The 26,834-nt window shown below is 53.5% G+C and overlaps 1 protein-coding gene across 3 annotated transcripts in view; it reads right to left on the reverse strand.

The window, feature by feature from the left end:
- Window positions 1-26,291, reverse strand: part of FBXO31 (F-box protein 31) — a 44,980-nt gene extending 18,689 nt beyond the window's left edge. The window contains exons 1-4 of one of the 3 annotated variants that reach the window (XM_043599832.1): window positions 25,908-26,291; window positions 13,394-13,465; window positions 10,794-10,880; window positions 3,890-3,966 (exon numbers count right to left, since the gene is read on the reverse strand). In XM_043599832.1, coding sequence (XP_043455767.1) covers window positions 3,890-3,966; window positions 10,794-10,880; window positions 13,394-13,465; window positions 25,908-26,256 — 585 coding nt within the window. In that variant the 5' untranslated portion in view covers window positions 26,257-26,291. The remainder of the gene's footprint in view (window positions 1-3,889; window positions 3,967-10,793; window positions 10,881-13,393; window positions 13,466-25,907) is intronic. The other 2 variants (XM_043599833.1, XM_043599834.1) reach the window with 2 other exon arrangements.
- Between the last annotated feature and the right edge of the window lie 543 nt (window positions 26,292-26,834).

Below are 26,834 nucleotides of genomic sequence, written 5' to 3' on the forward strand. Positions count from 1 at the left end.
TTCTTAATGGATGTTTCCACTGCATCGTAAAGAATATGAAGCAATATTTATCCCTGTCCAACCCCCACCTGGTGAGCAAACCACAGAGTGACAGAGCTCCTGGGGCCCCGAGGTGACTCAGCTGAGCCAGGCTCTGAAGAGCCCACGCCGAGGCTATGCAGGGCCCCAATGTGCCGTCTGTTACTACCACGCGCTTGTGGCCGGGCCCGTGGACTCACCAAGAGCGTGTGCAAGCAGAGGGGGAAGCAAGATCAGAACACGGGCGCTCCCCAAAGGGCACCAGACTCCATTCACACTGGAGCACCAGCGGCAGTGACACGGGGGTCAGGCACCTGCACACCCCCAGCCCTGGGGATTCTGCTAAGAGCACATGGCGAGCCCGAGGAGGGAGGACAGCCACGCTGGAGACCCAGCAAAGCGCCGCACCCCACGATACAGATGCCTGTAAAGCACTAGAACTGAGCAGCTACTATTCAAACCAGGACAGGCAAACGACGGAGCAGCACGTAAAAATGAAGCTACAAGACTTTCCTCCTGGGGCGCCTGGGTGGCTCAGTCGGCTGAGCGTCCGACTTCGGCTCAGGTCATGATCTCACGGTCTGTGAGTTCGAGCCCCACGTCGGGCTCTGTGCTGACAGCTGGGAGCCTGGAGCCTGCTTCCGGTTCTGTGTCTCCCTCTCCCTCTGGCCTTTCCCCATTCATGTTCTGTCTCTCCCTCTCTCTCAAAAATAAATAAACATTTAGGGTGGCCTGGGTGGCCCTAGTTAAGTGTCTGACTTCAGCTCAGATCATGATTTCACGGTTCGCGAGTTCGAGCCCTGCGTCGGACTCTGTGCTGACAGCTCAGAGCCTGGAGCCTGCTTCAGATTCTGTGTCTCCCTCTTTCTCTGCCCCTCCCCCACTCACACTCTGTCTGTCTGGCTCTCTCTCTCACAAATGAATAAACACTAAAAAAAATTTTTTTAATAAATAAGTAAATAAACATTTTTTTATATAAAAATAAAGACTTTCCTCCTGCTTAGGACCAGGGTGCTTACAACAAACAGCCCCTCCTGCAGACACCAACTGGGAAGTCTGCACACACAGCAGTTCGAATGCTGCCTGAAGACACCAGGGGCCCCAAGACAAGGACCAAGGGCCTGAAAAGAAGGGACAGGTGAGCCAAAGGGGGCAGGGCCTCCCACCCTTGGGTCCCAGGCACCTGACTACTCCTGGCAGAGGGTGGTGGGGTGGTGGAGCCCCCAAGGCTGCCTCGGAAGCCACGGCTCTAGGGCACGATCCCAAAGTGTGCATAGCTCTGCCCTTGAGGCACCTTCCAGATCCTAACCTGTGAGGCCGGGAGATGGAGAAGTCAAGCAGAAAGTGGCTGCTGAGAGGCCAACCAGCCAGGAGAGGCTTCAGCGGTATCTGTGCCCTGCTGGGAATACAGGCCCTGGAGAGGAGGTGCCTAGGCTCTCTCAGGTGACAACCTGGTCAGAGCCAAGTGCTCTGCTGGCTATGAACCCAGGCCAGAGGCCAGGGACCCACCTGGGGAGAGCAGCAGTCACGGCCACGGGTGCGGGCAACGCCAGGCCATGCCTGAAAATCCAGAGGAAAAAGTCTGTAAAGTGAACTGGAGGTCACAGACTTTAAAGTAACTTTGCCTCCTCATGTATTCTACAAGACAAGGAAGAGGGAAAAACCTCACCAGAAGCACAAGAAACAAAGCCAGACTTGCATCCTGGCCACGGTGGAGTAACGGGGGCTGCTGTGAACACAAATGCGACCACGGCCAACACGCAGCGAGGGGCTGTAACCCCTGGCCACGCTCTGGATTCCTGCCAGAGGCACCTGCCAGACCCCAGAGCAGAGAGGGGCCCAGGCAAACAGAGAAAACAGAGACTGGACTTCGAGGTGGCTGGCGTGCTGGAGCACGGGGGTCAGAGTCCCAGAAAGGAGGGAGCTGTGTGGAGAAAGACCCCCGGGATCTGCCGAGGGGCCCACGCTCCGGCTGAACACCGAGCCCGGGACAGGCTGGGCACACGCTGGACAACCCCCGGGTCGGACAGGTCTCGAGATGTCCCAGCTGCAAGCAGCAGAGATGGGGGCCTCCAGGAACCCCCGGGGCACGGACAGGGGTGCCCCAGCACCGGGACTTAGACACAGAGCTAAAGCACGCCTCTACGAGAGCCCCCGACCGCCTGACCTGCCTGACCACGTTTGAGGGAAGAGAATCACCCAGCTCCTCAGTATTGAGCGACAGTGTCTGCCTCCACAGGGAAAAGAACCGGCCTGCAGGAGACGGAAAAAGGGCGGACAGACAGAATCAGGAAGTCTAGGCGGCTGAAACAAGAAACACTATGGTCTGGCAGGGAGAAGCTCTCAGGAGACAGGATCAGGCTACTGGCACAACCAAGCACCTGCACGCACCCCCACTGGGCAAGCTGTCCCCTTTGGTCCTCTTCTGCCAGCCCTGGTCCCCTTTGTCCCCAGGAGCACAGGCTCATCATCCCTTCCTGCCTACGGTGAGCCGGGCACTCAGCAGGCAGAAGGCAGTTCTTCTGGGGCCTGGCCCCCAGGAGAGTCTGTGTGAAGGGGTGCCCACGATCACATTCAGGTTGTGTATTTTTGGCAAGGATCCACAGAAGGGAGGCTAAGTCCATCGAGTGAAACCAGGAGGAGCCTGAGGTGAGAGTCCCACTGCCAGTTAGCTAACAAGGATCACCGCGATGGGTGCTGTTGGCCACATCTCCCCCCCCATAAAGGCTTCTTTCTCCTTGTAATCATGACCGCTAAACAGTAGCCCCCAAAGAAGTCCCTGGAACCCATGAACGTCACCACCCTATACTGCAAAACAAGGATTTGATAAACGTGAAGTTGAAGATCTTAAGAAGAGATGGCTGGGGCTCACCCGGGCCCTCAATGCAACCACTGCATTCCCGAGAGAGGGAGGCAGACTAGGTCTGAGACACACAGAGGGGAGAGGCTGTGTGGGGTCGGGGGCAGAGGCTGCAAGGGTGCAGCCATAGTCAAGGGACACCTGGGCCTCACAGCTGGGAAGAGGCAGGGAGGACCCTCCCCCAGAGAGAGCCTTCAGAGGGAGAGCGGCGACCCCACGACACCCTGGTCTCAGCCTGGTTAATACTGAGGACGTCAGGCTTCCAGATGAGTGACAGAATCCACTGGTGGTAGTTTGGTAATTTGGCCCCCGGAAGCTAAGACAGCGAGTAATACAGGATTTGTGGGGAGAGGCTCGCAGATTGTGGAAATACAGTTTCCCCCAAAGTGCCCACCGCTGGTTTTCCCATCCATCGAGGACCCTGGCCTGACCCCAGTGTTACTATGGTGGGTGAACCCCACTTTCCGACTCCGCTGAGGCTTCCAGTCGGCACCAGGCCCGCCTGGTCCCAGGGCCACCGTGCCTCCCAGGTGACTCACCAGGACACTGCACCCCAGCCCGCCGTCCTGGCCACTGAACTGCGTCTTATTCATGGGACAGGCACTCGCGAGCGTTAGTGGAACGATAAAAAGTCCGCATGACGAGTCACAGCTGGGGCACGCCTCGGGGCACAGAGACGGGGCCGCCAGGGTCAGAGGGTGACTGTTTACGGCTCCAAGGGGCCCCTGATTTAGGACAAGAAGTGAGTGCACAACCCAAAACTAGCGTGTCCTGCTGGCGTGAACACAACGGCCGAGATGTCCGCAGGCGGGGACCAGGATGAGGGAGGGAGGACACCCTGTGGCTCCTCACCACGAAGTCCAAGGTCGCAGTGAGAACCTTTGGTCATTTACAAAATCGCAAGTCACCTAAGGGGGCTCCCTGTGACCACCGGGCGGCGCCTCGGGGAGAAGACCACTAGGGCCTCAGTCCCACCCGCACCAGGGCCCAGCGCCGCGGGCTCGGACTCACCACCACGTTCAGCAGTCCTCCGTAGGGCCCGATGTCTGGCTGCCACAGCCCCAGGATGTGTCTGTAGCGGTGGAGTACTGTGGGAAGAGAGAGAGCTGTCACGCCGGGGCCGGCCAGGCTGTGCTTCACAGTCACCCGGGAGGAAGCGCCTGATGCTGGTAACTAACAGAGCCTCGTGCGCAAATGTGGACCCAAGCAGATCTTTGCAAAGGTTTCTAGAGAATTCTAAGAATGAAATGTCTTTCGAACCCTTAACAAAACAGACAACTGGACCATTCTGAAACCTAGCCTCTAAGTGATCAGTGCCGGTGACTGCTGCCTTGAAAGACACAGAGGGAGCACCCCTGTAAAGTGGGGAGCCTCCCATCAGCGGGGGAGTCAAAGACTGGGACACCTCCCTCCTGGGGACACGGCAGAGGGGACACTGGCATCTGTACGCGAGACGTGTCCGTAAAGCAGTTAGGCTAAAATTCCCACCAGAGTCAACTGCACGCTGTCTTGTCTGGGCAACAGGTGCCCACGTGTGACCCACGACAACACATTTACAGCAGGTACATCTGAGAGGGTGTTTCCAGACAAGGTTAGCATTTAAATCCGCACACTGAGTAAAACCAACCGCCGTCCCCAAATGGGTGGGCCTCATCCAATCAGTGGACAGCCTGGAAAGAAAGGCTTTTCCCAAGGAGGGGACACCTGCCTGACCCCGTGAACTGGGACATCAGTCTTTCTAACTTGGGACATGAAAGGAAACATGGGCTCCTCCAAGGTCTCGAGCCTGCCAGATTTCAGACTTCAACTACACCCTCAGCTCCTCTGGGAGCTGGTCCCAGAGCCACCATGCCTCCCAGGTGACTCACTGATGGCAGACCTTGGGACTTATCAACCTACATTCACTGTGGGACCCAATTCCTTACAACAAATTTCTTCACATAAAGGAATGGCTCTGTTTGTCTGGAGAACCCAGGCTGACGCACAGCGGGAGGCAGGGATGGGCGGGACGGCACGATCACATCATTCTGCGGGAAGCAAGACCCAGCCAGCAGAGCCAGCGGGACCTGGAGACGGGCTGGCAGCTCTCAGGTCTCCACTGTGTCTGGAGTGCAGGGAGGAGGAAAGTGAGGCCAGAAGCAGCCCAGGCCTTTGAAGTATGCAGACGGCTGGCGGACAGCTACCCGCTGTCACCCGAGGTTCCAGCCTGTTAACACAGGTTTCTAAATGAGCCTTTACTGTCTCCCAGACACCTGCCATTCATCCCGTGTGCAGTCTTCTGAGTCGGTTTACAAGACGCACAGTAAAGTCGGTCTGGCTAATTTACGGTCACACCCGGATAGGTTTTGTGTTTAACACACAAGCAATAATCAGCAGGACCAGGAACCATAAACAAATGAGCTGCAGACTGACGTATATACTCAAGGGTTCAGGGGTGAAATATGACAGCATCTGCCACTTACTCTGAAATGCATCAATCGAGCAGGATGATGGAGAGATGGGTGGATGGAAAGCTGTGAGATAATAAAGCGTCACAGACGGTTGTAGAATCAGGTGATGGCAAGCGGGTGTTTGCTCTATGATCCTTTTTGTAGACTTTTTAATTTTCATGATAAAACACGGGAGAATAAAGTCAATGGGCCCATTCAGCATGACCCTCTCCTCTCGTATCCCCCTTCCCTAGTCCCCAGCTTGACTGCAAGCAACAGTCTGTTCTTTCCAAATCAGTCTATGACCACACAGCTCCTGGACCACTCAAAGACCACACAAGACTCTTAGCAACTTTGAAAGGAGACCTCCCTCTTTTCCTTTAAAAGCCGCAGCTCTGGGGGCACCTGGGGGGCTCGGTCAGTTGAGTGTCGGATTCTTGTTTCAGCTCAGGTCATGATCAGGGTGGTGAGATCGAGCTCTGCATCAGGCTCCACACTGAGCACGGGGCCTGTTTGAGGTTCTCTCTCTCCCTCCCTCTGCCCCTTCCTCTCTCTCTCTCTCTCTCTCTCTCTCTCTCTCTCTCTCTCTCTCTCAAAAAAATAAATAATAAAAAATGACAGCTACAGCTCTCTGAAATTAAAACACTGCCTCCCAGCTGTCTGCCTGGAGTGGCAGAACCCTGGTATAAGCTCTGCACGTGTGAGAAAAATCATTGTTCTCCTTGTGGCTTCTGCTGACACAACACTGGCTCACAGGCCTGGGATGGCCCCCAAGATGGTCCAAGAGAGAGACAAGAGACCAACACCCTCAGCCCAACTGTGAGCACCCTAACTTCTAAGCAGGCAAACCATTTCACAACGTAAAGGTAAAGTCTGTGTTTTATGTTCTGCGCTTAAAAAAGTGGAGCCACCAGAACGTAGTCTAGCAGAGGTGACCTGAAAGCCTCAATGAGCCCAGGGTGCCCCCAGGAGGGGAGCCACGTTCGGAGTTAGCCTCTAACTAACGCCCAGGGCCGCCACACAAGGAGCGGGCACTGGCTCGCCCACTTCCCCGCACGTTCCCACGCGGCCCTCACCCTGACCCTGTGTGGGCAGAAAGAGGGTCTGGGCCGAGATGTCCTGGCCCAGGGCACTGAGCAGACCTCGGGGCTTCTCACCCGGAAGACCCCCAGCTCACAGAGCCCTCCCCAGCGTTCCCAAACAGCCGGTGGCCACTGGTCAGGAGAGGTGGGCGGGATCAGGTTACAGAGACTGGCGTAGCCCCGGCAGCGGGCGTGAGACCCGAGAGTCCAGCGGACCGTTCTAGACGCTTCGGGTGCTTTACTGTCACGAGCACCAGGCCACGGCCTCGGTTCGTGGGTAGAGAGCCTCGACACGAGAGAACTACACTATTCGGGATGACGGAGGAAACGCCGCTGCTCCAGCCCCACGAGGCAGGACTCAGGCCTGTCAGAACACTGGTATTCAGCCAAATGAGGCAGCTCAGAGGCTGTTCCAACCGCTGGTCCCCGAGGTCAGTGCGGCTGTGTTCAGAAAAACATTCCCAGCTCTGAGACACCCCACCCCCCGAAATGGAAATGAGTGAGATAATCTGAGGTGAAGGGACCTCTCGGCTAAGCACTAACGGGAAAACGCCCCGTGCTAGTCCATGCCCGCTAACTCTCATCCGCCAACAGAAAGGCCACTCAACAGGCCCAGCGGGAAACTCTTGGCACGCGAGGCCCAAAAGATCCGGCTCTCCTCGGCACAGCGTGAGCTGGGAGCTGGCTGTCCCGGGTGCAGCCGCGATGGCCCTCCACCAGCCAGGCCAGAAAGCTGCTCTGGAACCATCACGTCTGCTGCTGCAGAGCAGGGGTTTCAGGCAGTGGGTGGTTCTCAGACTCAGACTTGTGAAAAGACTAGCATAAATGCAACTGATGTAACCGCTGCCACTTGCTGGTAGCTTCTGGTTATTAAAACAAAATCAGAGGAGGGGACACGTCCAAACTCATTCCCCCCCCAAGGCCAGCGTGACCCTGATACCAAATCTAGACGAGGAGGCCACGAGAAAACTACAGGCCAACATCCGTGATGAACCAAGATCCAAAAACCCTCAACAAAATATTAGCAAATCACATTCAACAACACATTAAAAGGACCATTAACCACAATCAAGTGGGATTTATTTCAGGGAGGCAGAGATGGTTCAACATCCACAAATCAATGTGGTAACAATCACATTAACTAAATGAAATCATATGTCATCTCAATAAATGCAGAAAAAGCATCTGTTAAAATTCAACATGTACCGATGATTAAAAAAAAACAAAAACCTCTCAACGAGACGGGTATAAAGTGAACACAGCTCGACATGATAAAGGCCACATGCAAGAACACCCTCAGCTAGCATCATACTCAGTGGGGAAAAGGTGAGAGCTTTTCCTCTGAGATCAGGAACAAGGCAGGGACGCTCACTCTCGCCGCCCGTATTCGACACAGTCCTGGAAGTCCCGGCTGCAGCAGTCGGGCAAGAAAAAGAAAGAGCAGGCGTCCAAATCGAAAAAGAAGAAGAACTGTCACTGTCTGCAGATGACACGGCAGAGCATATAGAAATCCCCAAAGGCTGCGTCAAAAACGCGTCAGAATAAAGGAACCGAGCGAAGCTGCAGGATACGCACTCAGCATGCAGAACGAGACGAGGCTCTCAGAATCCGGCCGGGCGACGGGCAGGCTGCCTCCCTCCCTCAGACCCACTTCCCGCCGGGGCCTCCCTGCCCTTTGTAGGAGCGCCTTCCGTCTTTACACTGCCAGGGTCTCCCCCTCCTCGGGAACCCCACGTGTTCTTGGCTCCACCAGGCAGAGGGGACTCTGGAGGAACCTTCCCATCAGGTGCACCTGTGCGGCCAAACACCGTGTCATCTACGTCGAGGGTTAAAAGCGACTCGTGCGCCTCGTCCTGGAGGAGTGTGTGACACTCCGCCAGAGCCCCTGTACCTACCAGAGCCGTGGAGCATCGCTGGGACTCCAGACGGACGCGTCACAACCCTGAGTCCTCTGGTCACTGGTCACCATCAATTCACACATAGGGACATGCGTCAGCTACGTTGTTAACGATGCGTCCCCCACGATGCCGCCAACGCCTCACGGACACAGACCACCAAGAGTCTCAGGCGATGACAATAACATGCAGCCTGACAGACAAACAAGCACAACCGACACGGCCCAAGCCACTCATGGGGGCCACAGATGCCCTCAACGCCCAGCACCATGAGGTGGGCTGACGTGCGCCTCCCCAGGACAGCGTCTTACGCGGAGGCTGCTGACCGTTTCCGGCCCGGCAGAACCTGGCCCAGAGGACTTCAAGAGAGCAGGGAACACCGGGTGCCAAGAGCTCCAGGAACAGGGCAAACTGGTGAGAGAGAAAGAAACAGTGCCGGGTCCCAAGGTTCTCACAAGCCAGTCGCCACGCAGACATTTCCAGAGGATCTGGCCAACGTCAAAGATGTTGCATCCTGGGGCGCCTGGGTGGCGCAGTCGGTTAAGCGTCCGACTTCAGCCAGATCACGATCTCGCGGTCCGTGAGTTCGAGCCCCGCGTCAGGCTCTGGGCTGATGGCTCGGAGCCTGGAGCCTGTTTCCGATTCTGTGTCTCCCTCTCTCTCTGCCCCTCCCCCGTTCATGCTCTGTCTCTCTCTGTCCCAAAAAAAATAAATAAACGTTGGAAAAAAAAAAAAAAAAGTTGCATCCTGAGTTGCCCTCTACAAGAACGCACCAGGAGCCCTGGAATACCGACGGCCTGGGCATACAGGCCTCAAATTCGGGTTGAAACTGGTTTCCTTTCTTCACACACGTGAACTTCTTTCCTGATGTTCTAACAGACCGTGGAGACAAGAGTGCTCGCAGCGTAAGTATGTCCCCAGAAAAATGCAACCAATACTCACAAGTGGTTGTTGTCGTTGTATTTTCTGGGCCGTCCAAGGTTTCTGTAATGCCCACTGTATTTTTAAACAATACCCAAACCTTAGAGAGGACAGCAGTGGGTGGTGTCTGATTAGAACAGGCCTGTTACAAAGCTGTCAGCTACGAGCTTGGGGGGCGGGGGGGGGGGGGGGGGGGGGGGGGGGGGGGGAGGGGAGCACAGCTTGTGGGTGAAAAGTCTAGATGGACTGTGACACATCCCGACAGTCACAGAACACTCCTGCCCACCAGGGGGACAAAAGGACACACTCTAGGTACTGCCCACAGTGGGTCAGAATTCCATCCTAGCCCTACGGTATAAGCCCCAGATGGACGGTGATTCCGGAAGGATCCGTGACAGACCTATGACGTGATGAAGCTCTATGGTCCTGCGCACAGGCGGTTCGGGTCAGCACAGTTCAACGTTCGACCTTTGCTCACTGACCACTAAGCGGGAGGGTGGGTCACTCCACAGCACACTGTTCTAGAGGAACCTTCCAAGAGGGCAAGAGGGTTCAGAGAACACAATTCACGCCTTTCGACTTCAGACTTGACCCACTGGACCCCCCAGGTGGCCCACCCGGCTCCTCGTGCCTGCTCACACGCACTCCTGACAAGCCCCCTTGTCACAGGAGCTGAGCACGAGCTCACACGTACCCTGAGGCACACTAACTAGACCCAGGATGGTCCCTAAGCGCCACAGGACCAGCGGGCACGTGTCAGCTGCGTCAGCTGCGGGCACGGGATGAGGAGCAGTCCCAGAAGCAACACTTCTCCCTCTGCTCCCATAGGGTCTGTTAGACACGAGACTCCAGAGGGGGCCTGATCCAGGCACGAGACACAGACACGCGGAGGCTCAGAAGGGTGGGCGTAACAGGACAGAGCGGTGCCCTGTGCTTCTAGGAACGTGAAGACACCTTTTAGCGCAAGCAGGTACGTTTCATGTCTTCTCAACAACAGACACTCACCCTGCATCTCAGCTCAACCTTATGAAGAGCTGAGGTGGCATTAATCACCTGGAACAGGGCTTATGGAAATTTCCAGACTCGAGTGATGCCAATCAAGAGAGGAATCAGATTCTAATTAACCAACTGTTTCTACACACTTCTGTCCAGCATGGGTACATCGTAGGATTTCTTTTTAATTCACGCAAGCTATTACAACGTGACTAATGAAGTCTCGGAGCAAACCATTTACGTTTAATTTTGGAATAGAAGTGTTTCAAGGCTTCTACCCTGTCCTCTCTCTTCAGCCTCAATAAACAACAAATATGAAAACGTGCATCAACAGAGTGGTCTTGCTGCTACAACCCAAAAACCCCAAAGCTGCTGCGGAATCCCAGCCCGTGTGTGCAGCTGACACGGGCCACGGCTCAGGTGTGGCCTCGGCTGTGGTCAAGCCACGGAGAACAGCAAGAAAACAGCAAAAGCCAAGGAGGGCAGCTCGCTCTTAAGACCCAAGCAGTCCTCGTGCCAGAGTTAGAGGTCCCTCTCCATGCAGCTTTTCGGCCGTGCTTGCCCGCAAAAGCCAGAGGCAGCAGGAGGTACGTACGGCAGGTGTAAACATCTCTGTACTCCATGTGCTCGTAATCGGGAAGAATTTTCATGAAACGTCCCGACTTGACGCGAGGGTTTATACCTGAACAGACACAGCAGGGAAAGGGTAAAGATGGTTCTGCTCCCACGAGGGTATGAACACTTTTCATGACAACACCCTCTCCCGCACTGGCCACGGACATTTCCTGTTACACACTCGGCCCCCAGAACGTCAGGAGGCCACAGCATCTGCCAGGGGTGACCTATCTTCCTTCAACCAAAGGAGTCACACCAGAAACTCCTGATGGTGGGCAAGCTCGGGACCCTCCTCTCTCGACCACCACAGATCAAGGGAGCACGGAGGTGGGAGAGCCAGGGCCGGGGCTGGGGGACCTTGGGGAGACCGTTTAGGGAACCCCTGTGCTCAAGTCAGATCTCTCCCTTGCCTGGTGCACACCTGGTGTTTCCCTTGACCTTTGCCGCGTCTGTTTTGTTTCTGACTAAGGGCAATGTCTGCCAGCCTCCTAACTCAGACCTCCTCCCTTCTGAATCACGGCTGCAGACTCTACCATCTACACCAGGAACCAGCATCCATTTTCTTCCAGCACCCATTCCAGAAGCTAAGCGATTCCCTCCTGGGTAAGGCTCTCAGAGCAAGTTCACAAAGACAGTTCCCGCACCATGTATATGAAGACCGAAGCTGGCTTTGACAGGAGCAGATTCAACACTTCGGGACCCTGAATAAGGGACTATGAATCATTCCCCGGATTTTGCAACCATTTACGGGTCAAGACTCAGCAGTGAAAAGAAATCTCCAGATGTCCGCGTGTGCCTGTCCACACCCCCAGCACTCCAGACGTGCACAGGAGCATGTTCACCTTACCCTGTCCCCTCTCAGTCGCCCACCCCTGGCTTACCCCAGCCGTACCACCCACTGCTCAGTCACTGCCCACCTGTGCTCCACAGGACAGCAGGGCCGAGTCGAGCCCTAAGGAGGCCTTAATTCCCACATCTGCAGCCACCCCCGGTGGGCAGAGGAACCTGCCTTCCTCCAGATGCTATTTTGAATGCCTACACTCCGGAGGACAAGTTTGAGTGCTTACTTGAAGGCAAACTTCTCCCTTCAAGCTGCTTTCAGAGGACACTGTCAAATGACCTAACAAACTCAAGCAGTCAGATGATAAAAACTTGACGTAGTGGACACTCCTAGAAACCAACTGATGGTCCAGAAAAGCCAGGACATCTCTGTCCTCTGTGCACGCACATGGAGACCGTTGTGGGGCATGTGCCTCTGCTTCATCGACAATCTGATATCCACGCTCTGGCTAGATTTAAGACACGAGCTCTGGGAAACCACGGAGAAACCAGAGTGGGAGGCTCTGGTGGCTCTGGGGACAGAGCCTCTGATGGGCGAGGCACCCGCTGGACGACGAAATCAGCCTGCAGGGACAGAGCCCCACCAGGGTCTCCCTCAGAGCCCGTCCTAAGTAGCGACCCCACACTCCCCGTCAGGAGGGGCATCCCAGAGAGAGACCCTGAGTGACAGACCTGCTAACAGGAAGGACAGGGAAAGAGGCAGGAGCCTGCGCGGCCCAGAGCCTGGAGGGGCTGCCAGGGCTTCGGCCGGCTCTCCGCGACCGGCCTCCTTCTCTGACCAGAGTCGAAGGTGTCCCCGCACAGAGTGCGGCCCCAGCTGGCAGGCAAGGCATTTAGGGAGGAGACCACCTGCCGTGCTTTCAATGGAGAACATTTCAAAAGAAGGAAAACCCAAATCTACCAAGCTGGCTCTACCAAGATGGTTAGAGATGAAAACTTAAGGTCCTTTTCAGAGCAGTGAACAAGTCAACTTTAGGCCAAAGAGAACTGGGTCACCATCGTCCCTGCGCTCTCCGATCCCCAGCTCCAGGCGGCGGCCGGGCAGTGGACCTGCGGGCTGCCCTCTGCGGGTCGGTGCTGATCCGCGGCTCCTGGGCCGTGACGGTGTGAACACAGGCCTTCGCACACCAAGAGGCCCGAGGAAAGGTATTGGGGCTGGGGGGACTGTGAACACACAGATGGGGAGTGTCACTGATGACTCTGGAAAGCAAGGGAGCAGAGAATAAGAAATGGGGGGGCCCGGGGGGCTCATCATGGCACCAGGAGACTGCAAGGCAGAAGGAGCCCGAGGAGGGGGAGCCTGCGTGGGGCTGGAGGACGGTGCGCTCCAAGGCAGCCCAGCCCCACCGGCCGAGGGAGCCTGCGGGAGCGGCCACACCTCACCATGGAGCTGCTGTCCACCTGTCCCCTCAGGCTGCGGGCCCAGGATCCAGAGGAAGGGACACTTCTGGAAACACCCAGAGTTTCCAGGGCAGCCACGTTTCTCAGAGCTAACGGCCCTTGACACCTAATAAAAGACACCATTCTCCTTGACGGGCCGAAAAGTAAGGGTGAGACGCCCAGAAACAGAGAAAAGAGCCCCTTGGTTTTAGCGCTACCACGCCAGCTACAACCCTGAGGAGGTGTCTGAGAAGGGCCCCGTGGGCTGTGGGTCAAATTCTTCGTGTTCCTATCATGGGTGCTCACTCTGCGTCTGGCTCTGGAACAAAGGTGACAGTGGGTGGCAACAGGCTAACTTACGCTTGGCATAGACGTCTCTACAAGACACGCCCGTGATGTCCAGCTTCCGCAGGTTCTCGCAAACGCCATACTCTGCAACAAGAAACATTTGTGGAGATCATGGTCAAGAAATCATGAAACGACAGAAACAGATTGATGGAGGGCGGGGGACGGGGTATGGGGAGGTGTGCTGAAACCTTGGCCCCGTCTTCCAAGTGTGTGTCTGTCCCCTGCTGGGGAGGTTTTGTGGGACTTCTGCACACAGCGCCCGCACTCACAGTGAAGCCTTTATCCTGGGTTCAGACCACACCTGACGAAAGGACAACCCGCACTGTCCACTCCGATGAGCTCCAGAAGCCTCACGGCACAAACCCAAAATCGGACAACGCCCAGCTCGTGACGGGGTGCGGCACAAGCTCAGTGGTCAGGAAACAACACGTTCCCAGGAAATGAGATGGTCCTTGGTGTCAGGGTTCCACCAAGGCCCCCTGAACCCCTGCTGTGGCTCGCCACACTGCTGGTTCTATTAAAGCCACAGGCCTGTGATCAGAGTCCCGGGCGAGATCCTGGAAGGAAGAGCTGCACACGCATGTCCCTTTGGCACCAGGCCACCTAGACCCCAGCCAGCGACAGGGATCCTTGGAACCCTCCTGCTTCCTTCTCCCTTTCCCTGCCCTGCCCCACCACAGCCCGGCTTTTCCAAGTCACGCCCCAGCACTTCCCAGCTGAAACCTCAGGTGACCGGGTCCCAGCAGGGCTTTGAAAGGAAAGCACGGTCCTGAGCCAATCACCGCGGATCCAGACCTGCCCACTGGCCAAGCTAACAATAACCACACCTGCCCGGTACCAACCGTTGCTCGGGCCAGGCGTCAGTGTGGCCGACCCTGCCGGCAGGCCCGAGACTGCTGCTGCTACTACCCCGTCCACATCAGTGCGGAGGAAACACGCGCAGAGAGGCCTGAGGCTGCCACAGCGGAGCAGAGCTCGCGCTGCGGGACCTGGAACTGCAGCCCGGATGGGGCGCCTCAGGGTGGCAAGCACGGCCCCCCACCCAGGCCCTCACGCATCACCACAGGACTCTCTCTCCCCGTGCTCACACTCGGTGCAAGCGTCCAGCTGGGGCTTCACGGCACGGCCGCCTCTGGGACTGTGCCCCCGGCACAGGAAGGCGCGTCAAGGCTGGGCAAGGCTGGCGTCTCAGCAGGCCGTCTGGAACGTGGATCGACACAGTGGGACCGGCAGTGGCAACGTGCTGCCCCCCACCCCCGGCCCCGATCCTCCAGAGGTCCGGTCTGGTCTTTTCAACAGAATGGATGATACTGGCCCAAATGCCTCTATGAGCTGGTAGCGCTTCAACGGTACCCAAAGTAAAGCTCGAGATGCACGCAGCACGGAGAGGCTACCTGGGGGCTGGCGGCTCAGGCCTGCCCGGGACCCTGCTTCTCCCTACCTCCTCTGCTGACGAACAGACGCGACATTGAAGACTAAGACAAAAATCACGGCCTTGCTCGTTATCGAGCAAAAAAAGCACAAAGCATGCAGGGTATCCTGCTGGCTGGAGAGCGAGGACTGGAGGCCTGCATCTGGAGGCTGACGCAGGCTGAGGGCCTGGGAGCCCTCCATGAGCCTGGGGCAGGGACTCAGCCACACCTGCATGGAACCTGAGACAGCACGGCTTGTCCACACCCGCACAGGGCACCCCGGGGAAGCAGAATAAACTGAAGCAACCAGTCTACCCCACAGTCACTGAGAAGGGCTCTGCTCCACGTACGCGGCCTTCACCACTTCCTGTCCGCTCTGTGATGCCCATCGCAGCCAAGCGGCTCCTCCCGAGAGCCACCGGTCAGCGGTCACTACTGTGTCTGGCTCTCCAGACACACTGGCTTTCTCTTGTGCAAACCATGCACTTCAAAGTTGCCACCGCACAAGATTGCTGCTTCAGTTTGTTTGCTGTGTGGTTTTGAAAGGACAGCTCCTTCCTGGCTTCAGCAGGCCACCAGTGCGTGTGGTGACGGACAATGAGGAGTCTCTTACCACCTCCTTGGCCAAGTGGTGTGACTGCAGGGGGCGGGGGTGGCGGTGGTCCTCCGTGAACCGCACGCTTCTATAATACGCGCACTGGCACCCTCGGTGCCAAGGGTCAGATACAGGGCACAGATGTGAGAGCGGGAAGTCAACGGCCAGGCCTCCGTGAGGCACTGATGCTGCTCCCTGGGCCCAGGTCGCCGAAGGCTAGTGACTTGACATGGCTTTTGCGTCAGAGTCCAACCCACACTCAGTCGCGACAGAAACCAACCTCCCGAATGGCTCCAAGGACTGCAGCCACAACGGCCACATTACCAGCTTTCTGTGCGCTGCGTGAGGGCACAGCACTGCTGGCTGGCATCGCACGGGCTATGAAGCTGCACAAGCAGTAAGTGTCCACAAAAACCCCACCAGCAATCAGAAGAAAAGCAAAATTAGGGTGCAGTGCTAATAAATACAGCAATCCTTAGCGGGGTTTTCTTAATGTTCCCTAAAGGCCCTAACAAATCCACCAAGGCAGAATAATGCCATTCTGACCTAACCGTGCCTCGGAGAAACGTTTGATTATTTTCCACCTGATGGAAAATCTTTCTCTTGAATAGGGAATAAGAACAACGCCACATCCTCTGATTGTTCCAGAAACCTTCCAAAAGTCATGAGGGGAAAATGCCCTTAAAATAGCTTTAGGGGGGCCGCCTGGGTGGCTCAGTCGGTTGGGCATCTGACTTTGGCTCAGGTCGTGATCTCACGGTTCGAGTGGGTTCGAGCCCCGCGTCGGGCTCTGTGCTGACAGCTCAGAGCCTGGAGTCTGCGGCTGATTCTGCGCCTCTTTCTGTCTCTGCCCCTCCCCCACTTGTGCTCTCTCAAAAATAAATTTAAAATAAAATTAAAATTAAATTAAAATTAAATTAAATTAAAATAAAATAAAATAAAATAAAATAAAATAAAATAAAATAAAATAAAATAAAATAAAATACCTTTAGGGCCTGCAGACTGGCCAGCACCATGTACCCTTGCTTCTAGAAAAACTACCAAGTGTGACCTCCATCCTTTGGCACAGACCCTGTCCCAGATGACTGAAAGCTAGCACACCAAACCAGGATGCCTCCGGCTGCTTTTCAAGTACTGGATTTGGGGTGGAAGGCTGGCGATTCAAGTCTCCTTGCTGGGGCATCCGGCTGGCTCAGTTGGTGAAGCATGTGACTCTTGATCTCGGGGTCGTGAGTTCAAGCCCCACGTTAGGTATAGAGATGGCTTAAACAAAAAACTTTTTTACAAAAAAGGTTTCCTTGCTTATCTATTATATAAAATAGCTTAAGAGACTCCTTTTTTGAGAGTGTCTACTCCAATGATGGCCACAAAATAAAAAATAAAAATTAAATTTAAAAAAAAAAGAGGTTGGGAGGGGGAGAAAAACGGGGGAGCTGGGCTTGAGGAAATTTATAAAATGTGGAAAAGTACGGGCACACAGAATTACCACAGGACCTGCTCTCATTCTCCATCTGGGATACATCCCCAAAAGAGCTGAAGGAGGGGCCCCTGCATCCACGCTCCCAGCAGCACTGCTCACAATATCCAGAAGGCAGGTAAGTGGGCCATCCACACAACGGGATATTATTCAGCCTTAGAAAGCAAGTAAACTCTGTCACCTGCTGTAACATGGATAAACCTTGGGGACCTTATGCTCAGTGAAACAAGCTGGTCCCCAGAAAACAAATAGTGCAGGATTCCCTGGGGTATTTGATTCAGAGAGACAGACGGAAGAACGCTGGCTGCAGGGGCTGGGGGAGGAAATGGGGAGCTAGTGATGGGGACAGAGGCACAGCTGAGCAAGAAGGGAAAGTCCTGGAGACGGGCAGGGGCGATGGCTGCACAATGATGTGAAAGTGCTCAGTGCCACAGACCTGTGCGTTTACAAACAGCCCAAGTGGAAGTTTTTGTTGCATGTGTACGTTCACCACAGTAAAAAAAGTAAACTGCCACTTCAAGTATTCCAACTGGAAAATGTCCACAGCGCCTGGGGGGCTCCATCGGTTGAGCATCCGACTTCGGCTCAGGCCGTCATCTCACAGTTCGTGGGTTTGAGCCCCGCGTCAGACTCTGTGCTGACAGCTCGGAGCCTGGAGCCTGCTTCGGATTCTGTGTCTCCCCCTCTCTCTGCCCCTCCCACACACTCTCTCTCTCTCAAAAATAAAATAAACATAAAAATTTTTTTTTTTACCAAAAAGCTATTTGAAAAATGTTTTGCCCAAGAGAAAAAACAGCCCAGTGATTTGGCCCAAGTCAAGCCAACACAAGCGGCAGCCTCTTGTGACCTAACTGCCAGGGGCTGCCAAGTGCTCACCACGCATTCCCTCTCCAACGACCTCCGGGCTGTATGATGGGGTTTCCCAAAAACTCCCCATCCACACGGCACTCTGGTCAGTCTCTATGGGTGGGAGAGAGTGGGCTAGAAGCGTTCTCCCTCTCCCTCACCCCTGCAGAAACCAGCAGACACACTTCTGCTTCTTGAGAGGCCCGTTCCCTGGAAGGGAAGGTGGAGATTAACAGACACAGTCCCTGTGCCAGCCATGACAGATAAGCACACACATCAGAGCAGAAGGGGACCAAGAACGGGAGCGCCATTCTTCCGTGTGCCACATCAGTGCCAGAGGCGGCCACGGAGGGACCCAGCCTCCTCCTCCCCGTTCACGCTATGACAGCACCGCACTCAGACGCTACCGCAGCGAGCCGATGGGCACACAAGACAAATCTGGAAAGGGAAGTTGTCCCCCAGCCCTGGAGGGAGTTGGACGGCAGCAGTGATGGGAGGCCACAGGCAGCACCAAAAACAAACAAACAAACAAAAAGGCATGGAAGAGTCTAGATAGAAAAGCAGCAAGGACAGAGCCTCCACAGAGGACCATTAACCTGTGGGGGCGCCAGCAGAGATGTGCCTGGAAATGCAGGCGGAGGCTCCAGGGAGGCCACTGCACCACCAGGTGAGGCAGAGGCAGGAGGAAAGGACCGTGTGACCAGACATGTCACTGGACAAGCAGGGAGAAGGGCCGGAAGGTGGACCAGAGGCTGCTGATTTCCTTCCTACCTGCCGCACGCTGCAGGGTTCTCTAAATAAAACTCTAAGATGGCTTGACTGGTAAGACTGATTTTTGTGTGCACTAAATTAGGAGTGAAACACCCTCCTTAATAAAGTATGGCTCCAAGTTTGACTTGAGGCTAAAAACAAAGTTGGGGGCTGGGGCTGGTGGGAGGGGGATCTCCCCCAGGCAGGACAGGGGAGTTGGGCACCCAGTCCCCGGGTTTCCCAACACCGCTGCTCTGTGCCAGTATCCAGGACCACCTCTCCAACGACAGACCACTGACCTGAAACCCATGTGTTCTCCAGTGCCCCGCTTCGCTTAGCTATTACTGTAACTGCATGAAATGCCTTTCTCTCTCCCTCCCTCTCTCTCTCTCTCTAATAATGTAGCAGATCTGGAAAAACTCTGCAGCCAGCTCACCTTAGGATGGAAAGACTGTAAAACCCAAAACATGGACACAGCCCACAGGTGTCTCTTATTAAACACCTGGACTATTCGGGACACTTAAACAAACACTTCCCCAGGACGGCTGACACCGCCTATGACTCATGTGACTTGTTCTCAACCAGTTCAGTCCATGTAAAGATAAGCAATCTCAGTGCCAACAGGCTAAGGGCTCTGACCCCAGTCCACCTCCCACGACAGGCACCCACCTGCTGGCTAAGTGACACCCACTCCTGGGAAGGCCCATCTGTCACCCTCAGACACCCACACTCCCTGCCCGGCCGCCCACGGATGAGACCAGGAGAGAAGCCCGTGAGCCTGACGGGGCAGTCACTGCCACCCCTCCCCGGACCTTGTCTAGTGTTTCTGACACGTCCCTGCTCCTCCACTAATACTCCACACGCAGGCCTGGCCAGCTCAGGTTCCCGAGCCTCTCCATCGCCACCGGGCGGACAGTGCTGGTGTCGCTGGCAGAGGACGCTGACTCATGAGTTCCAAACCCCGCTAGCCTTGGGGAAAGGGCCTTCTTTGCAGAGGACGCTTGTTCCTCTGCAAAGTCCCAAAGACACCCTTGTGTTTGCAAGCCCTTTCCAGCCAGAAAGACAAAGTCAGAGCCTCACACGTGTTACACACTCATTTTATAAACACAGGGCAACAGTAAAAATGGCAGTGCCTGGACTTCTAACAACCAATCGATTCTTTTTGGCAAGGTACCAGTGTCTATCTAATTAAATATGGTCGGGGGACATCTTTATTCGATGCTTTCTGGGTACCAGGTTCACTTTCTAGCTTACTTTTTTAAGGTCAAAAAGACGAAGCCTAAAAAATGTTCCCCTATGATGCACCACTGTCCTATACCCTTTTCTGCTTTGCTAACCAGAAAGCAAAGGTTTCTCTGTAAAGCACCATATGAGATTCAACTTGCAAAAACACAGAGGACTAGAGTCCTTTCAATTGGTAAAGCAGGAAAAAAAGATAAAGGTTTTCCCCTCAAATTTTTAAATCCTGCTGCATGTACCGGAGGGGGGCTGGCCTCCCCTTCTCGCGGTTAAGACACGTGCATTTCTATTACAAGAACAGTTCATTGACCTGCCCATCCCACCACCAAAACCAGTGGGTTAGGATCTGCTTTACAAGTAATCATAAAATATCCCTGAAGCCAGCCTTATAACGTACAGCTTGCCCATTTCACCTCTTCCTAAGACGACCTTCCAATTTTAACCGTATTTAACAAAAGCCACGTTGCTCATATTTTGCATCAGCATATCAGATAGGACAGAAATAGCATTTTCTTCTGATTGCAAAACCAGAATTAAATATTGGTTTTTGATTTCCCATTTCTGTCAAAAAGATCATACATTATTGGAAACGGATTATTTCTAATCATGACAGAATCTAAACCCACTTTAGACTTACCACAGATCAAAATATTACCCAAATATCATTCTATGTGTCAAAAAAACTTACCATCAAGGGAAGAAATGGGCAAATTATACATACATATATAATATATATATCTTAACTATATGTATTATATACCTATTATATATCTTATTATACATATATATATATATACATATATATATATATATATATATATAATATATATATCTTAAATTCAAACCCTGACACCAGCAGGTACTGAGCTGAATGATATGAAATCCTTATGTCTGAATATTTACAGCTCAGTGTGGGAGGGGAAAAACACACGCATTCTAAATCTGTCTTTTGTTATTATTTGATTATTCTGATTAAGAACTAGGGTGTGAATGTGGACCTCTAAATTCACCAACTAAATGGTGAAGTATTAACCAAGAAAAGCCTCGTCAGGGTCAAAGGCAAAATAACGCACTTGGCTTCGCCTTCAGAACTCCGAGAAGTGATGACTTATTTATAGCCCCACACGTAAGTTACTGCAGGAGGCCTGCAGCCTAAGGAGTGATGATGCATCAAAAAGTGTTTACCCTGGCCCTGGCCTGCACCCGCCCTGGAGGCCGGGCTTGGTTTGATCCCATTCCTGTAAGCCAGCCAGTTGTTATGTGCGAACCCCAAAATTAGGAGCTCAGGCTTGGCTTCTCCCTACCAACCTTCTTTCACCTGCCCAGAGAAATACCACTAGAAAATATTTGATCCAACGGCTCCAATAAGCAGCAGACTAGAAAAGCCAAAGTTCTATACAAATAACTGATTCATTGCTAGGACACTGGAAATTGTGAACATCTCACCAAACATTATAGAGAGCTACCTCGTTTTCAGTTCCCAGTGCTACCCCCTGACCCTCCCCCCTTGCAAAATCATCCTATCATTTTAAACATGCAGGCATTGTCTGCACCCTGAAAGTCAATCATGGCCCTAAATCCTATAAAGCAAGAAAACACAGGTGTATGGTATCCTCTTTCCCACTCCCATTTTTGTGGGTTGTTTTCTGTTCTGGAAAATCCAATGAAAAGATAGAAAGCAAACATGTAAACATGCAAATTCACTAATTAGTCTCACCCATCCAAGACACTAAAAAACGGAGGCACCATTATACTCCTGTCAGGGCTGGGCCAGACCTGGAGGTTCCATTCACGAAACCTGAGGGGACGAGGACAACTCACCTTCTCAGCCAGCCTGAGATCCAGCCTCCTGATCACCAAAGCTGGGAGTACTTTGGTTTTTACCTAAATAGACCTGGCACTTTGGCCTTATGAACACTCACCTTAACCAAATGTCTAGTTCAGGAAAGAAGAACTTTGGGAATTAAGAGAAGTGAAATCAGGCCTGTCTCATACATGACTATTCTTATACGTGTATATGTATTTCAATCACAATTCGACTAACGCTATGACACATCTAGGTATACCATATAGGATTGCCAACAGTCCAATGTTTGACATAAATGAGCCTGCAATTCAAGCTACCAGAACGAACTACTGAAATCAAAGACCCAGCTGCCAACCATCTTCATAACCTTGAGATGAAAATCATTACTTAAACCCAAAATTCATGAATCTGATTAACATGTAACTTTCACAAAAGTCATTATAAATGAAGTTAAATTGCAAATGACTATAGACTACATGAAAATGTTTTACAATATAGTAAACAGAAATCGATCCAGGTGAAATAAATTAAACCCACAAAAGAGTAAGAAAAATAATAGGGGAGAAAATGAGCAAAAAGGATAGGCAAACAAGAGAAATCCAAACTGCCAATAATTATTTTTTTAAATGTGCATCCTTACTAGTTACCAGGCACATGCAAATTAAAATAAATAAAAATGCATTGTTCAGGGGCGCCTGGGTGGCTCAGTTAGTTAAGCACCCAACTTCTGATCTTGGCTCAGGTCATGATCTTACAGTCGTGAGACTGAGCCCCACAGGGGCTCTGCACTAACCGTGCAGAGTCTGTTTGGGATTCTCTCCTCTCTCTCTCTCTCTCTCTCTCTCTCTCTCTCTCTCTGCCCCTCATCAGCTCACACGCTCTCTCTCAAAATAAATAAATAAACTTTTAAAAAATGGATCTTTCAGGGGCGCCTGGGTGGCGCAGTCGGTTAAGCGTCCGACTTCAGCCAGGTCACGATCTCGCGGTCCGTGAGTTCGAGCCCCGCGTCGGGCTCTGGGCTGATGGCTCGGAGCCTGGAGCCTGTTTCCGATTCTGTGTCTCCCTCTCTCTCTGCCCCTCCCCCGTTCATGCTCTGTCTCTCTCTGTCCCAAAAATAAATAAAAACGTTGAAAAAAAAAATTTTTTTTTAAATGGATCTTTCAGATAAGAAAGAATTTGGCAGATACTGGATCAAATGGAATAACTTAAAATAGCTAGGCCAGAAATGACTGCAACTTTGTAATGATGCATAATGAACATTTGTATTTCATCTTTTATGACTTAACCTGTCCATGCTCTAGTGACAGGTGTGAAAGCAGCTAAAATCAAGCCCAGAAATAACTGGGCAGTACCTAGCAAAAGTGCAAATCGCACAGCCCACTGCCCCAGCAACACTACTTCTGCGTGTATGTTATCTGCATTCAAGGAAACGTGTTGTTCATTGTATGCTATATATAGTAAAAGAAAGAAATAAAAATAAGAGAAGCGACAAAGTGTGGTCTCTCCAAATGATGAACCACCACACAGCATTTGAAAAGAGTGAACCAAAATTAAATGTATTCACATGGACAGAACTTAAAAACAGAAGTTCACAAGGGGAAGAAAAGCAGATGTACGATACTCACACAGGATATATTTCTAAAAACTAAACCACCACAAATGTTACATTTGGGGACAATGTCCTAGCATACGCTATATACAGATGTATATGTCCTATATACACTAGTAAATTAAGCCTATGACAGCGGCTGCTTCTTGGAGTAGAAAGGGCAGTGCTGACCAGAAGGGACGACTTTGAGTATCAGCTGAGATGTTTTCTGTTAAAAAAGGTCAAGAGGTGCCTGGGTGGTTCAATCCCTCGGGTTGATCATCTGACTCGTGGTTTTGGCTCAGGTCATGATCTCACAGTTCCTGAGATCAAGCCCGGCGTCTGGCTCTGTGCTGACGGTATGGAGGCTGCTTGGGATTCTGTCTCCCTCTCTATCTGCCCCTCCTCTATTCTCTTTCAAAATAACTAAATAAACATTTAAACAATCAAAAAAAAATTACAAAGGTAGAGGAATCAAAACCAAATATAACAAAAGAATTAACATTTATTGGGGGTGACTAGGAATATGCCTGTTTTTCCATTTTATTTATTCATTTATTTATTTTTTGAGACAGAGAGAGACAGAGCATGAGCAGGGGAAGGGCAGAGGGAGAGGGAGACACAGAATCCGAAGCAGGCTCCAGGCTCTGAGCCATCAGCACAGAGCCCGATGCGGGGCTTGAACCCACAGACTGTGAGATCATGACCTGAGCCGAAGTCGGACGCTCAACCGACGGAGCCACCCGGGCACCCCCTGTTTTACCATTTTTATCTTTTTTTTTTTTTTAATTTCTCAAAATGAGAACTTTCCCAGTTAGCCTTCTTTCTACCACATGGTCTGCTGTCCCAGGAAAGCTGAACTGAGAAGCGCCCCAGCAGGAAGGGACTGCATAGTCCTCTCTCTGTCCCAACTACCTTCCACAACCGCATCAGGACTTCCTATATTTCCATTAGCGACTCTAGCAATTCACCCTGAACTCTATCCTCAGTGAGTTTTGCTCTGTGGCATACCTTTGAGTTTTTGATTACACAAAAGTCTTCGCTACTCTCTGTTTCTAGAGTTGAGCTAGCCACATTACAATTCCCCAGAGACAAACCCCATCGGAAAGCACCACACTGGTTCGGCTGGAGGATGCACAAACTTCTCAAAGCACAATGGAACACCTGTGACCAATCTGGGTCTTACAGGTGTACAAAAAGCAAAACAAATGAAAAGACAGAGTTCAGAGAGAAAGAGAAAGGGGAACTTTCTTTGCCTCTACTTTAAAATCTCAAAAGAAATGCACTTGCCACATATAAGACAAAAGGTGAATACTGCTAATACTTGGAGAGTTCTTACAAATTTGTCCTTACAAAAATAGACTGTCTTAAGAGACAAAAACAAAAACACACAAATAAGGAATCACAAGACATGAAATACAATGGCCAAGAGGCCCCATAATAGAACATTACCATTCAGGGGGTGAGAGTTTCACATGCATCATCTCATTTAACCCTCAACGTGACCCTAAGGGAGCAGCATTTCCCAAATACCTGGGAAGGCGAAGCAGCATGTCCAAGATCTCACAGCATATAAATAGAGCCTGAACCGCTGAGTAAAAATCCAGAGCCCTGACCACTGAACATTACCGCAGAGATATGACTGACTGACCCCCTTGTTGGGGGGAGGGGTGGGGGTGGAATCTGGGGAAAGAGGTCTTCTCAGGCACCCTCTGGGGTGGGAGGGGGTGCAAATTCCAGGGGCTGGGCAGTGGGTGTCTATGTGCCATCAGTGTGTTACACTCCACTACCCACAACGTGCTGCGAGGACGTGCACCCTAACAAGACAATCGCAGAGGTCCTGAAAGACACATGGACGTATAAATTGCTACAGTATCTGCTTAAAAGCAGCCCTGACAAGCACTGTTTATGACCAGGAAAAACTGCAAACTCACAAGTCGACCGGTAAGGGACTAACTAGTCTGTGGCACGTGCACGCAGAGACATACCATGAAGCTTTTCCTATACTAAACTGTCTCTAGAAGAATATACATGGTACGATCCCATCTAAGTAAAAATGTGTACAGGACTCTACATGTGCATACGGAGAGACGTTTTCCAAAATTGTAAGAATGGGTTATCTTTGATGGCAGGGATCTCTGATGATTTTTAATTTCTTCCTTCTGCCATTCTGCATTGTCCGGATTTTTTTCTCACCTATCCTTTTTACCAAAACATGACACCTCACTGAACACCTGGCATCTGTCAACGTTCAAGCGTTGTCCAGAGACTCTGGAACTCTGGATTAAGTAAACCCTTCCTCCTGGGATTTGTTACAAAACTAACTATTCGCCACCGTCATTACAGCCACCACCATCCAAGAGAGGGAACTCAACCCTCGCTCCACCTGCCCCTCCACAGACCCGCCCCTAAGGAGACCCTCCACACTCCCCGGCTCGGGCTGCTTCCCCAAACCGTTCGACTTCACCCCCTTCGCTCTGCTCAGCTCCGCCCCCCGAGGCCTGGGGAACGAGGCCGATGCCCACATGCGTCAGCTTACTCCCTGGCCTGAACCCAGCCTTAACCCCAGCACAGAGAACCGTCCTGTCCCTGAGGCCGGCGGACCCGTCCACCCCCGCTCAGGGCCCCCAGGGCGGGTAGAGCGCGGCTCCGCGGCCCTGCGGGGACTCCACCTCTCCCAGACTCCGCGCCCCGGCAGTGTGGGAGACAGCCCCGGAGTCACCGCCCCCCGCCCGGCCGGGACCCTCCCTCCGGGGGACCCCCGCCCGCCGGGACCCCCGCCCGCCAGGACCCCCGCCCCCGGCGCGCTCACCCTCCCGGCAGCGCCTTCTCCAGATGGTGTCGGTGTGCAGGATGCGCCGGAACTTGGTGCAGACCTGGGCCAGGCTGGGCAGGTCGGTGCCGGGCAGCGAGGCGAAGATCTCCACCAGCAGCTCCGGCGGCAGCTCCAGCAGGGAGCAGCGCGGGGGCGGCGAGGGGCCCGCGCCCCGACCGCCCCCCGCCCCGGCCAGCGCCGCCGCGCCCGCCTCGATGCGCTCCTCTTCGGGGTCCGTGTCCGGCTCGCTGTCGGCCGCCGCGGTCTCAGCCGGGCCCCGGCGCTGCTGGCGTCGCCGGCATCCCCGCGACGGGCCCACGCCGCAGAGGCGAGCGCACACCGCCATGCCGGCGCGAGGGACGGCCGCGGCGCCGCCGCCGCCCGTGCGCACGCGCCGCCGGTCGGCCGGGCCCCGCCCCCGTGAACACGACGGGCCCCGCCCCCGCGCCGCCCGACCCCGCCCACCGAGCGGTGGGCGATTCAGGCCCCCGCGGCCCAACCGGGACCTGACGCCCAGGTCCCGCGCCCGGACCGGGCACGGGAAAACAATGCCATTAACATCGGGCAATGGTAGCCGCGTCCCGACTGAGGACGTGCTCGAGGACCCAACTCGCCACCTCCAGAGTATGGGCTCACGCCCTCCCCACTGCGCTAACAGGGGTGGCGGCGCCGTGGAATGCCGGCTGGCTTGACCGCAGCTGCGAGGAAGGCCGGAGGACCCCCGCAAGATGTTCGAGGACTCCCCCGGAGGTCCCCATCCAGAACCCCCCAAGACAGCCTGAGGATCCCCCCGGAGGTTACCCTCAGAACCCAAGACGGCCCGAGGTCCCCGGGAGGTTCCCCAGACCCATGAGAACCCCCCAAGACGGCCCTGAGGACCCCACCCCCACCGCCGTGGACGGCCCCAGGGACCCTCCAGAATCC

This window comes from Prionailurus bengalensis, chromosome E2 (assembly GCF_016509475.1).
Source record: "Prionailurus bengalensis isolate Pbe53 chromosome E2, Fcat_Pben_1.1_paternal_pri, whole genome shotgun sequence".
NCBI classification, from domain to species: domain Eukaryota; kingdom Metazoa; phylum Chordata; class Mammalia; order Carnivora; family Felidae; genus Prionailurus; species Prionailurus bengalensis.